The following is a 13,612-nucleotide window of genomic DNA, read 5'->3' on the forward strand; positions in this document are numbered from 1 at the left end:
AAGGGAAAGAAAAATGCTACTTTCTAGGTTTTTTTATTTTCTTTAAAGAAGACACCAATGAACAATTTTACAGTCTGCATTATGATCACACTTTATATTTCTTAACTGAACTTCACAATGTACACTCTGTGACCACAGAAGCAATTATCTTCATAGTTCCTGAGACCTCTGAAAGTACAGTTTTATAATATCCATATTCCTCTATCACATCTGAGTTAGAGATCTTTGGTAGCAAGACATCCATAAAACAACTATGTATGATACTATGTGAGCCCCATCCATTCAGCCCCTTCAGGATTTCTGAGCAAAACACTGACAATGGAAAATATGAATCCAGCATGATTTAGTTAATCTGGAACAAGCAATGGTAAAGATGTGTATATTTTACACAAATATTTTACACAAAGATCGTATTTCTGGTAATCTATACAAAACTCCACCTAGTGGTCTGTGGTAACTAATGTGCTTGGGAACTGAAGCCAACTTCTGCTATATCAAAATTTTAAGGGCCATAAGTAAACTGAACATAGCTGCTACTAATTCACATTCAGTTACAAAGGAGAGTTAGGAAGTCAGCACTTATTTCTGAATCATAACAGCTCTGAGGCCACAATTTCTAGGTTAACTAGCTTACTAAAGCCTACTAAACAAACTATCACCTTTGTGGTCCCGGTCATAAGCGAACGCATGATCTCTTCTGAAATGTTTTGGGTTCTTACAGTGAGGACATTATTAGGAATAAGGCGACAAGACAACTGAGAGAACTCTTAAGATTATTCCGTTCATTTTGAAAATCAGATTAATTTGCACCATTTTCTATCACAAAAACGTAACCAATAAACATAATACAAGTCAAATGAAAGAATTTTGGAAAACAGCATTTTTATGACATACTCCTGTTGAAAAAATTAAAATACAGAGACATGTACAAGAATAAGTGAGAAAAGGAGAGAGCATAAACTGAAAGTACACATATATTATAATATTAGTAGGCATCTCTAAATGAAGGGGGGCTAGGAGTAATTTTATTTCTTTCTGTTGCTTTGTATTTGCGCTTGACTAAAATTTATCAGAATTAGTATGTATTTCAGTATAACAGAGAAACAACAAAGTTACAAACTAGGTAAAAGGAAACTGCATATAAAAGGCTTAGAAAAAATTTTTAATTAATTATTTTTTTTGAGTAAACTCTACCCCCAATATGGGGCTTGAAAGATCAAGAACCACAGGCTCTACTGACTAAATCAGCCAGCTGCTCCTAAAAGGCTCAGAAATTCTTAACTCACACATTTATTTTGCTCATAAAGAAACTAAAAAATTATACTTATCACCTACTTCACAAAGTAAATACCAAATAAAAATAAATAAATATTTGTAATAAAGTACTTCCATCACAATTAAAAACATTAATGTATCTTTCAAACATTACCCTTACAACACATAAGGACGTACCATGGTTTCACTGCTAGGCACTCTGATGAGAAGACAATCTAATTACCATCACATGCAGAGCACAAACCCCAAAATGCCACATAGCACTTAACTTGGGAGAAATGGCTTGGGAAAAGCAATTTCTTTAAAAGCCCCACAGCAATAAATTATGTTATGTGTCCAGTAAGCGGTTCCTGATTCCCAGTGAAACATCCTACCTGTTTTTCATTAGCCTCAGCTCCCGTTTGCGAGTTGCTTCTTCTGCTAGTTGCTGGGGACTGTGCAAACTTCCCGGTGAGGCAGCCATCACTACTCCCTGTGGCAAAGCAGTAGTAGGGGCTCGGATCTGGTAAGTTGGCATGTCACCAGTGGCTGCTGCAATGAAACAAAATATTCCAAGTGTATATAAACAATTTACAACCTGATATTTTATACAAAATTGACCTGGAAATAACATACTTCTTTTTACATGTCGTAAGAAGTGAACTTGCTAATGTGTAAGATGATTATTCTGAGCATTAAAGAAGTCTTAGGTATCAAAGATACCTGGAACAATTTGGAACAATAATCTTCAGCATGCTCTATACATTTAACGTAGAAAAATGCCCCCGATGCATTTATCAAAGGCTAAAGTAGAGAGCCTTTTCAACTGATAGTGCATTTAGCCTAAACTCAGTGGTATGCTGATAAATGTTTAATAACTAGCTCTCTGGGGGAAAAGAGTCCTGACCTGCTTATCAATTCATATGACGGAAATACTTTCACCATGGTCAATTTCAGGCTAACAGGGTGACCTCCCGGAATGTGGAGATGGGAACACATACACAGTAAGTAGCACATACAGATCAGAGAGATGTAAATAACCTCAAGAGCAGAGATAAAATTATGAGAAGTGGTGAGTTTTGAGTATTTATTAATGTTTTAGTGTAACTTATTTGTTAAGTGTATTTCTTTATACATAATTTTTAATAATGGCTCTTTTTACAACCAGCTCACAAAAACCCTGAAAATTTCATAATCACTCTACATACCAGTGGGGGCTGGTTCTTGCATACCACTGCAAAAAATTTAGCTAAGCAAAACATCTTCATTCTCTGAATATTCCAGATAAGAGGACTTCCTGTACCCTATATCAGGGCTGAAACAGTTACTGAATGTCTTTAAATACAAGTTCTACTACCAGATGACTGAGGTACTAGAAGGAAAATACTAGCTTACTCTGTTTTCAGTTTAAAAACCAAAACAAAATAAAAAACAAAACAGCAAAGCTCTACTTAAATCTAGTTTCTCTGGAGAATGATAATTTTTGTCTTTTGTAGGTTTCTTGAGATAATAATATATTTCTAAGTATTCAGTTAAAAGGTTTTCTAATTATAGTACAATTATGGTCAAATGACAGACTTAATATTTACTTAGTATTCAAATTGAATACTAAAAGTCCTCCAAGTTTCCTAATTTATACTCAAAATTTGCCTTTCTGCTACAATAAACATAGCTTCCTAGAAAAGACAGATGGATTTAAGTGATGAAATATGTTTCTACCACCACTGTTTCAACTTTGAGAAGGTATGGTCCAGAGTTAATTTGACACTCTAACATATTACAAAATTCATGCTGTCTCAAAGCTAAAGAAAAAGTTTTTAAGAAAAGTTATCAAATCCTACAAAAATTCATCTGAACCAATGCCAATCAAAATATAAAACACATCATTTCTATACTTCATTAAAATGTATTATAACCATTGGGTAAGAACTGAAATTTTACCCCAAAAGGGACACAGATTTTTCCACTTAAATGGAATATTATCACTGAAAATAGCCAACCAATTTAAAAGGTTAGTCAAAAATGAATCTGTGTGCTCCTTTTGGGTAAATGCCAGGGTTTTTTTTCCCCTAGAGCTTAAGAATTAGGTGAAAAATAAAGAAAAAAATTTAAAACATGGCTTTGGGGGAAGATCACTTAACGGTCTTCACAAGATTAGCAAAAATACTATTTATAAGGTAGCACTGCTCCTTCCTTCTAAATATAATTTGAAAAACAATGGTGATCAATAGTAACTGTGATAAATATAATGATCACAGCAAAATCTCTATATATAAACTTGGGGAAAATCCTAAATTGTTTTTTGTGACTTTAAAATACTATATACACAGATATCTCATTCTATGCGATATTATCTTATAAGCCTGGAAATATTTAAGAAGATAATCTTATAAATGGTTATAAACTGCTGACAAAAGATTTTTTATATTTTAATCTCATTGTCAGAGGAGATAGAATGGAGCTTAGAATCCCATTGTTCTGTCCTCTTTTCTCTTTACCCACATCCAGGGAAGAAGGCTATAGGATAATAAAGGTTGAAACAATGGAACAGCTAGAGGCTACACAGACTTTCTAAAACTGGAACAATAGCCAGTGACGAATGAGAAGTTTACGTGTCATCTTGTTGACATTTGCAGGCAGCGTGGATGCAGACCTGGGTCTGGGTTGTTCTTTTGCACACACTGGTCACAGAGAAGTGCAACAAAATTAATAGGAAGCTACAGAGGGTTCTCTCCTTTTGTATACATCTGCTATTTCTGTACTATAAAGCTAGAGCAGAATGCTTAAATGATCCATAAAAGTTCGTTTAAGGATATACATTTCTTTAAAACAAAAAAAAAAAAAAAGGAAGAAAGGGGGGACATGTATACTTCACAGATGAAAAATAAACTTCATTCATTGGTCTTAACACCAGAAATAGTTCTAAACTTTTGTGTTTCCAAAAGCTGAAAACACCCTCAAAGGACCAAATTGGGTACCATGAAGGATAAAAGCAATTCAAAACAAGTATTCTTAAAAGATTTTGAGCAACAGCTCAGGAAAGAAAATACTGTCTCACAATGATAACTTGGAAGGGGATGATATATATTTGGATGTATTAGTTCTGGAATGTTAGCTAATATATTGGGTTTTATTACAATGTTTGAGACATACTCTATATTTATCTCCTTTAATAAAAATCAGATTGCAGGTCATTAGTTCATGACAGAAATATGAATTCGTATTAATTAGTAGGAATTAGTATAAATCTCTGTAATATCCCAAAGAATCTATATGATGGTAGACTTTTAGTGGTCACAGAGTAAATGTCAATGGATAAATTCCATACATTCAACTATGATCTTAGTAGTAAATACATTAAAAAGATATGGGCAAAGAGAAATGTCAAAAAATGTTGTTGAAACAAGTCACCAAAAGAAGTTTTTACCTTAGTTAACTTCAGTTTCCAATATTATGAATTCAGTGGTAATTTAAAGTAGATTAGATACCTAGAATCACAGTTCAAAGAACCGTCTTACATTCTTTGATGACAGTCTTATCTGTGTACTCCTCTAAAGGCCAATTCCTGTTCCAGCTAACCACTAAAAGTGTCCACATTATTTTCTGTTCTAGTATTTCACTGTATACATTATTTCTGAAAATAAATGAGTCATCAGTGGAGGCTTTACAGTTACGACTGAAGATAATAAGAAAAAGATATTTATATACTAATTTATTCTAAGGCAATAAAAACTTTAAAGACAAGTCAGGGATGTCCTTTTTACTTTGGTACTCCCTATAATCTAGCATGCTATTTGGCATATAATGGGCGCTTGGTGTGTTTACATGTACACTACAAAGTAAATTTTCAACTTCCCAGGGTTTTGCACAAGCCCATTGTCATTTGAATGTTTAAAATAAGCAGTCTTATTAGTATAAGACTATTATTAGCTGTTATTATAGCTAAGTCTTTAAGTCTTTAACACTGAGACAAGGGAAGCCCTTACAAGATGCTCTATATTTGTTCAAACTGGCATTATTTCCTACTCTTCCCTTAGCTACTAGTCATCTGGCATCTGAGAAGCAGATGAGTTCTAAGTATGGTATATTTCCACCTATCTAACTCCTGACATGACATTTTTTTTTTTTAGGTTTAGTATCAAATATTTCGTGGGAAAAGAAAATTCCTAGAACTCTCAATTCTGGTCATTAACTTCTTACCTCTCTTTGCAAGCTATAAACATGGTATAGGAGAAAAAGCACGGGATTTGGAGTCTGGATTCTAGTCCAGCTCTGCCACTTACCAGCCATGTGACTTGGGGCAAGTTCAGTTTCCTCATCTGTAAAATGGGGATACATTATCTCATTTAATACTCACAATAACCCCTGTAATGTATGTCAAAGTGTCTAGCACAGTGCCTGGCACATGGTAGGCATTCAGCAAATGTTAGTTCCCTTCCTCTTCCCTTCCTTAAGTTCTGAAAGACAATGTTCCAAATTATGCTTATACCGTATATTGGTTAAAAGGCATATAACATCCATAAATATATTTTCCCCTGGAGTTTCCCTCCTAACATACCTGGGTAATAGAATGATTGAAATGTATGGCTCTTATTCCTTATTTTGTTCAAAAATATGCATATTAAAAATTTTTATGCTATATTATATTCTTTTAGAAAATACATTATTAAAAGATAATATAAAATATCCTTTTCAATGTTTATAATCATTTAGAATGGAACCTCAAAGGTGGAGAGACACAAATAACCAGATGGTGCCAGCTCATCAGACTGGTAGTAAGACAACTGAAAAGCCTCACAAGTCAAAGAGGTGTTTGTTTCTTCCTAACAAAGACAGAAATAAGAAGCTCAGCCAAATGCCTACCCTGATAGCTTTCAAAGTGGAACAACTTCTCCACATCCCAAATGATGGTGATCTTGCTTATTTATCTTATTGAGATCTCTGTAGTGCTGAGCACATTAACTGAATAACGACATTCTTATAAATGGAGCTTCCTACCTTCTTGTGTCATTTTGCTAGAGGTCCCTAATCCCAAATACACCTAAAGAACAAGCATTAGAGGTAAGTTTGAAGTCATACTTATAAAGCAGGGGACTTCTTTCCGTAGCTCCAAGAAGCTACCGATGTCTTCACTTTCCTCACTTGGTTCGCTCCTTCCCTAGCACCACAGCAGTGTTCCCAATGTGCAAATCAGCCTTGCCCTCGCCTGGTGTCTCACACTGTCAAGAGACTGTCCCTTCTCCACTGCTCTGCTTTTCCCAGGAAAATTAAACCCTACGTAAACATGACTATTTAAATACTGAACATTTTCAAATTTGTTACAATGACTATAACACATAGAACACAAAGAATTAAGTCATTAAATATTTTTACTTGAAGATACATGGAGGGAACTTCCTGAATTGTTTAAGTGAAAATCTCGAGTCAAAAAAAGTCTATGTAAAAGATGAGAAATTATAACTATTGAAATTAAAGGTTCTATATCATAGCAAATACACACTCTATTGTCCTATGAGAGTAATAATAAATACTCTAGACAAAAATCCATTTTGACTACTCAAAATGATGGTAACCTCGTTTTGTATGTTTTATAACTAGCATGTAGCATGCTGTGGTAACTCATCTAACATTAGCACTAATTTCTCAGGTGACTTTTGAGGAACAATGTTCTGTGTGAATGTTCTATGGAAAGAGAACCAGACAAGGTCTGTTCATGAAGTCTTAAGATCCAAACTGGTTCACCACTTGTTAGCTTTGTAAGCTTGGGAGAGTTATTTACCACTCTGATCTATGTTGTTTTATGAAAAATGAACATAATATTATCTGCTCTGAGTGCATGAGTAAGAATACATGGAAAGTGCTTCTCTCTGGGCTATTTAAATATAGTTTCTTCAGTGAGGCCTACCTCATTGCAATTTGTATTTGTATGTATACTGTAGCATTGCAATTTTTAAAATTTGAATGCTTACATAAATGCAAAGTGTAATTATTCTATTAGGTGATATATTCATATAGGCAAATAAAACCAGGCAGAGTTTTATAATCAACCCAAATTATACTTCGCTGAAATTTTTTTTTAAATAGTGGGAAAATAGCACAATGGAAATTTCAGTAAACCTTCCATACAGATTTGGAGTTTCACTAAAACTTAAGGTGGATAGGGGCATCTGGGTGGCTCAGTCAGTTAAGCATCCGACTTCGGCTCAGGTCATGATCTCATGGTTCTTGGGTTCGAGCCCTGCGTCGGGCTCTGTGTGGACGGCTGGCTCAGAGCCTGGAGTCTGTTTTGGATTCTGTGTCTCCCTCTCTCTCTGACCCTCCCCTGCGCACGCTCTCTCTCTCTCAGAAATAAATAAAACATAAAAAATAAAATAAAAAATAAATTTTAAGGTAGATAAATGCCTTGTTTTTTTTTACTTACAACATAATTATAACTTGCTTTGTTAAATTAAATTATAACTTTAAGCTGTTACACCTAATCCAAACCATTCTTTTATGTGAAAATTCCCAAACAAAAACCTTTTCAAATACCTTCCTTTCACAAGGTGAAATTTATCCTTATTCTCATGCATCAAATATTAGCCAAAATATTATTTTCTAAATTTGAATAAGCTGGAACATTGGTTTCTAACAGTTTAGAAATCCAGGCTGATTACAACATAGTAGAATTTTTTAGACTCAGAAACTAAAACATATGGAATTAGGCTCTTAACATAATCAGCTTATGAAAAAAGCCAAAAACTGTTTCTAACAAAAATTTAAACTATACCCAAAATAAGAATATAGTTCTATAAACCTTAGATATTCACTTTTTGCATTTGATTCCATGATCCTATAAGTAAATACTTCTAGAGGTTCCTGGGTGGCTCAGTTGGTTAAGTGTCCAACTTCAGTTCAGATCAGGATCTCACAGTCTATGAGTTCGAGTCCAGCACCAGGCTCTGTGCTGACAGCTAGCTCAGAGCCTGGAGCCTGCTTCAGATTCTGTGTCTCCCTTTCTTTCTCTGCCCCTCCCCCGCTTGTGCTCTTTCTCTCTCAATTTTAAACATTAAAAAATATATATATACTAGTAAAAACTCTTCCCAGACCAGTCATTGTTAGGAGACTGATTTTGGTCTCGATCAGTTTTTCAAACTACAAGTTGTAGACCATTAGTGGGTTGTAAAATCAATTTCATGAGCCAAGAATAGCATTAAAAAAAAAGTATAAGTACATCACATCCTTACTATATGTAAAGATAAGCATTGTTTTTAAAACTTGTTTTATGTACACACACACACACACACACACACACACACAGGTCTACTGCATCATGATGTATAATGTGGGTCATGGTCAAAAAATTGTGTAAGCCAAAGATCTAGATCAGTCCACTTGGTTCACCAATTCACACAAGTAGCCCAAAATGATATAATCCAAAGATAGGTCTTAAAGCTGCTCTACTATTCCTTCAAAAAAGTCTCTTAAACCCTGTGCTATTTGGGCTCCTCAAAAACAAAAATGTGTTTTCATTTTTAAACCTCAAAATAAAATTGGTTTTGTGAAAACTAATTGGATCCTAAAAATAATGATTTCCAAAGCACAATGAGGTCTTGTGAAAAAAGTTTGATATTTTTTAGTTTTAGCATTTGGAAAATTTTAAATTGGAAAAACTAACTCATGTTTAGCCATTATGGATAAAATTGTGAAAAAAGTCCATTCAAGGATAGTGTATGCTCGTTTTGTCACATAAATGTATAAAAATGTTCACTTATTTACAAGCAATGGTTACAAATATATGCAAATTTTTACCTTTAACTTTCCTCTTTGAATATATTCTGTGTATTTTCAAATCTTATATTTTACTTTTCTTTCATGGTTAGACATGAGAATTGGAATTAAAGGCTTAGTAAAGAAAGATGTAAACCAATGAAAACTTTTAAAGCAAATAAACATATGCACAAAATTCCTTTTGTGTCTAGCAGAGGACATGCAGTTTGAGATTAAGCCCATCTAGATCTTACAATAAATTCGTCATCTGAGAGCTTCTGTAATCTATAGCTTCTCTAAAATTTCACAAAAACTCCTGAGAAAAATAATAGTGCCTCAAGATAATTTTCAAAAACGCTTTAATACCGGTTTTCGTTGCTCAAAAAATGTAATGTTCTCATCTAGGAAGAGAACCGAGAGCCACTAACTCTGAAAAACTAAAACGTGCTGAAGCTGTTCACAGTCATCACTTCTACAGGAATTCGAGTGCAAATTCAGAACGGGGTTAGAAATGAGACATCCCTTTATAAAGAACGATGCAACAACATACAGGATATTAGTAACTAAGTCAGAACCATTACCTGTACTTAAGAAAAGCAAACCACGTAAGGATTTCGGATCACAACTTTAAAGACCCAGAGCCAAACAATTTAAGTCCAGCACTTCCCTGATCGAGCGCTAGAGGGCGCTCTGACCAGCAAGAGCCAGGAGCGATCAGGGGGTACAAGAGCCCACCTCTCCCGGGCACGTGCAGGGCGGCCTCAGCAGGGAGGCTCAAGCTTCCCACGTCCGTCCGTCCGAGTAGGCGGGACAGACGGGACAGACGGCTGCGGAGTTCTCCTCAGCCAAGCACTACAGGTTTCACAAAGCGTTCCTCCTCATCAAGCAGATACTTACCTCAATAGAAAGGTTAAAGGAAGGCTTACGAGAAAAGCTATTCAGTCTAAGAGCGATCTTGGAGATAGAGGCAGCGGCGAGCCAGTTAACAGCTCTCAATCTGTCAGCAGCACTTGACAAAGCAGAAAGGAACTGACTAAATCACAGCATGACTCGGGGCTGACGTCAATGTGCAGCTCGCTTGTAGTTTAACTTTTCCACTTCCCTGCCGAACACGATTCCAGGAAATGTAGTGACGTCAGCCCTTTGAACTCGATTAGCTTGAGGTACAGACCATTTTAAATACAGGAGGAAAGAAACCAGTAGGCACGCAAACACCCCTAACACGCTGGGTTTTCCTATTCTGTTTTGGAGCAACGTTTACAATGAAATCGGAAGCTTAATTTTTTACAAGTTGAACAGTACATATGTTTGACTTGTAGCTGCCTTGGATTTGCAACAGGTTGCAGACGAAGTAACAGCTTATTTTAGCAAAGCAGTATATGGAGACCAGAGACAGGATTACTGCCTTGATCAAACAAGCATATATGCTGAGCAGAGAAGCCCTTACACTGAGATGCCTTAACAGAATGTGTTGAGTACATACAGATACATATTAAAGGAAATTTCTTACTCCTCAGCTCCTAGAAAATTAGCACTTTTTGATACACCGAGGTTCCTAATTTTTCTAAACTTCAAAAAAAAAATCAGAACTAATTTACATCTCTCTTTAAAATCCTTACCTGTTTCATCTCCAGTTACAGCCATGATGGGCTTCTTCTGCATACAGAACTGTCTTGCCTCCCTATCACAGGCCCACATACACTGTTCCAAACTAGCAAGCATGTGCAGGATAAGTAGGAGTAACTGACATCACAATGACATCACTAGCCTATCACTGCCATCAATTTGCTTTGTCACAGAGGTGCTCAATGAAACCAAAGCCCTATAAAAACCCTTCCTGTAATAAACCATATTAATGTTCTTGTTTCTTATTTTTACAGAGAAATCTGTTGAGATGGGTGGGCTCTGGCAAAAAAAAATGTCTCATTAGAATTAAGTTTCAAGATTTTTTCCTTTGGAGCTACTAACTTCTTTATTATTGTTCTATCCCAGGTTTCTAGATAAACAAAGAGGGCATAAGCTCTACATTTTTCGTAATTCATAGGAGAAAAAAAAAACCATGGAGATTAAAAAAACAACAGAAACCTGACAATCAGCCCAGAAAAACATTGTGAAATACAGAGAAATGTATTTCTGAGACACTTCTAAATTCATCAAGAAAGAAATACCCAGCCACCTTTGTTCACCTGACACAGTTTTACTTGCCGTGTTATTTGCTACAGCACGATAAAATCCAGCTGTTCCTAAGGTGACACATAATTTGCTAATTTCACTTAAAAGGAATAAATACTAACATTTAAAAAATTCACTGTGCCAAATGTAGCAACTATTACATAGCATTCTTCCATAGAGTTTGAATCACAGGAATTTGCTATTTGATCTTTTTGATCTACAAAAACAGTAGTTTCATGAGGCTCAATTATTTTAGGAAATTAAAATCCCCTGAAAAGAATTTGGGGATTTAAAAAAATTCATAAATAAATCACAATTACCACTCATAATTTTTCTTTTAATGTCAAATGTTATTTGGATCAGTTAATGAATGTTCAGTACATGAAAAGCTAGATCATTACAGGGGATTTAACAATGGCAAGGTTAGACAAAAAGTTAGGTCTTGTTCCGTATAACAGACCATAGTCTGGGAAAAGAAATGATTTGCATGTCTACTGCACAAAAATAAGTGAATGGCACTGAGACCTTTTGTCTTTACCAGTGGGCTGAATAAAACCCATTCAATTACATGATTAGAATTCAACCTAACCTTATGCCAATGAAAGGGCATTCCACCATATTTTTGCTTATTCAATTAAGCACTTTGTAATAAAGATGGGGACTTTAAACTCAGATATTTAGGAAGTGGAACTTCAGGGATTATTCATGATTCTAGTAATTCTCCAGAGCACATGAACTGAAGATATCTGATTAAGGTCTGGAGATCAATGCAGACAGTGATCCCAATCAGAGGCTCCATGACAGAATCTTTTCCATCCCAGCCCTACCTAAGGGTTTGGGTCCAAGGGTAGTAGTCAATTTTATTACCAATTTCAGAAAGTTCAGGTTGATTTTAATCTAATTTCTCTAATTGGCAGTTAGGTATTCAATAGATATTGGTATTAAAAAGGGTGGAGGAAAGAAAGGAAAGAAGGAAATTGGCTGTTTGGTTGACTACTGCTATTAGTGAAGTTTTAATACATTCCATGGACCTTTTAAACTCAGTTAACCAGCACACAGAACTAATAACATTTTCACAGAAGAGGAACATTTCACTTTCATTCAATAAATGGTTATTAAACATTTCTCAAATGCCAGGGACTATGCTAGGTACTAAGGATCCCTATCCAAACAGGAGTTTGTCTAAGCTTGTCACACATGGCCTAAGAAGGTACAGTAGGAACTGACTGCATGTTATCTGAACCAGATCTGCAGGATCAGGAAAGGCTTCCTGGAGGACATACTATCTAAGATGAAGGCTGAATAATGCAAATGACGGGCCTAAGTGTTCCTGTCAGGGCAAATGACTAAGTGTGAAGCCCTGGGAAGGCAAGAGAGCGTGGCACAGCACGGGAAATGAAAGAAATCCTTACAAAAGAGGGAGAAGTCTAGTAAAGGAAGCAAGGCCTAGATCAAGCAGCAATTTGGGCATGCAGGATTTTGGACTTTGTCTAACAAGTAACATTCGCTAAGGAATGCTGAACAGGAGCCTGACATGATTAGATCTGAATTTTAGAAATACCACTCTGAACTGCAGAATTGAGAGTGTCATGGAAAAAAGAAAATGTTGGAGGCAGAGACTTTTGTTTTTAAGGATTATTAGCAGCTCCCAGAATTACTGAGAGGGATGAAGAAAGGGAGACTGAACTTTCAGAAGCAATTCTCAGAAGAACTGGGCCAAGAAGGGATCTGCCACGTCTGGCATGATTAGGAAAATCAGGAAGCTGCTCCACAACTACCAGCTTCAGGGCAGCCACCTGGCAGAGGGGATGACAAGGCAGAGGGGACAGCGGCAGGAAGTAGAATGAGGGCAGCCCAAGTGGAGAGGGGTGGCGACATGTGTGGTTTGGCTGGGAGGAAGAAGGGATGGCATGTAGGTTTCTAGTCTGAAGCAACAGGCTGGACAGTAGTCCATTACTGAAATGAGGTAAACCAAGGGAGAACCGGGGTGGGGAAAATGGATGTGGTTTTGGTCTTAAAAAGTCAAGAGGTGTGTGTGGAACCTCTACGTAGTCAGCAGGAGTCAGGGGCATGGTCACCGTGAAGTGAAGCCATGGTCAGGCAGAGTGCTCAAGTCAGATGGAAGAGGGCCCAGGACACAATCTTGACTAACACCATTAACACTAAAGAGATGAGCAGAGGAAGACTGGACCAACCAAGAGACTGAAAGAGATGTAGGAGAAAGAAGAAAAAACAGTAAGAAAACAGGATCAGGGAAGTGAAGGAAGCAGAAGTCGACTGTGTTAAATACTGCTGAGGGCTCAATCAAGAAAAGGTCTGAGAACGCACAAATCGCTGTGACCTTTCAAAGGAATGACAGAATGGAAGGCGATAGAGAGGAACATGAGAATGCCCAGTGATCCTGTATTAAACATAGAAGCAGAACTCCTACCCACCA

The 13,612-nt window shown here is 36.3% G+C and overlaps 1 protein-coding gene across 30 annotated transcripts in view; it reads right to left on the reverse strand.

Moving 5' to 3' along the window:
• The window catches only part of CREM (cAMP responsive element modulator), a 70,799-nt gene that overhangs the window by 4,450 nt on the left and 52,737 nt on the right, over positions 1-13,612 (reverse strand). For 11 of the 30 annotated variants that reach the window (XM_077771739.1, XM_077771731.1, XM_077771725.1 and 8 more), the window contains 2 exons: positions 5,538-5,573; positions 1,650-1,806 (listed from right to left, as the gene is read on the reverse strand). In XM_077771739.1, coding sequence (XP_077627865.1) covers positions 1,650-1,806; positions 5,538-5,573 — 193 coding nt within the window. Of the gene's footprint in view, positions 1-1,649; positions 1,807-5,537; positions 5,574-5,611; positions 5,712-9,584; positions 9,851-9,900; positions 10,022-10,622; positions 10,724-13,612 lie in introns of those variants that run through there. The other 19 variants (XM_077771741.1, XM_077771734.1, XM_077771737.1 and 16 more) reach the window with 9 other exon arrangements.

This window comes from Crocuta crocuta, unplaced genomic scaffold (assembly GCF_008692635.1).
Source record: "Crocuta crocuta isolate KB4526 unplaced genomic scaffold, BGI_CrCroc_1.0 scaffold457, whole genome shotgun sequence".
NCBI classification, from domain to species: domain Eukaryota; kingdom Metazoa; phylum Chordata; class Mammalia; order Carnivora; family Hyaenidae; genus Crocuta; species Crocuta crocuta.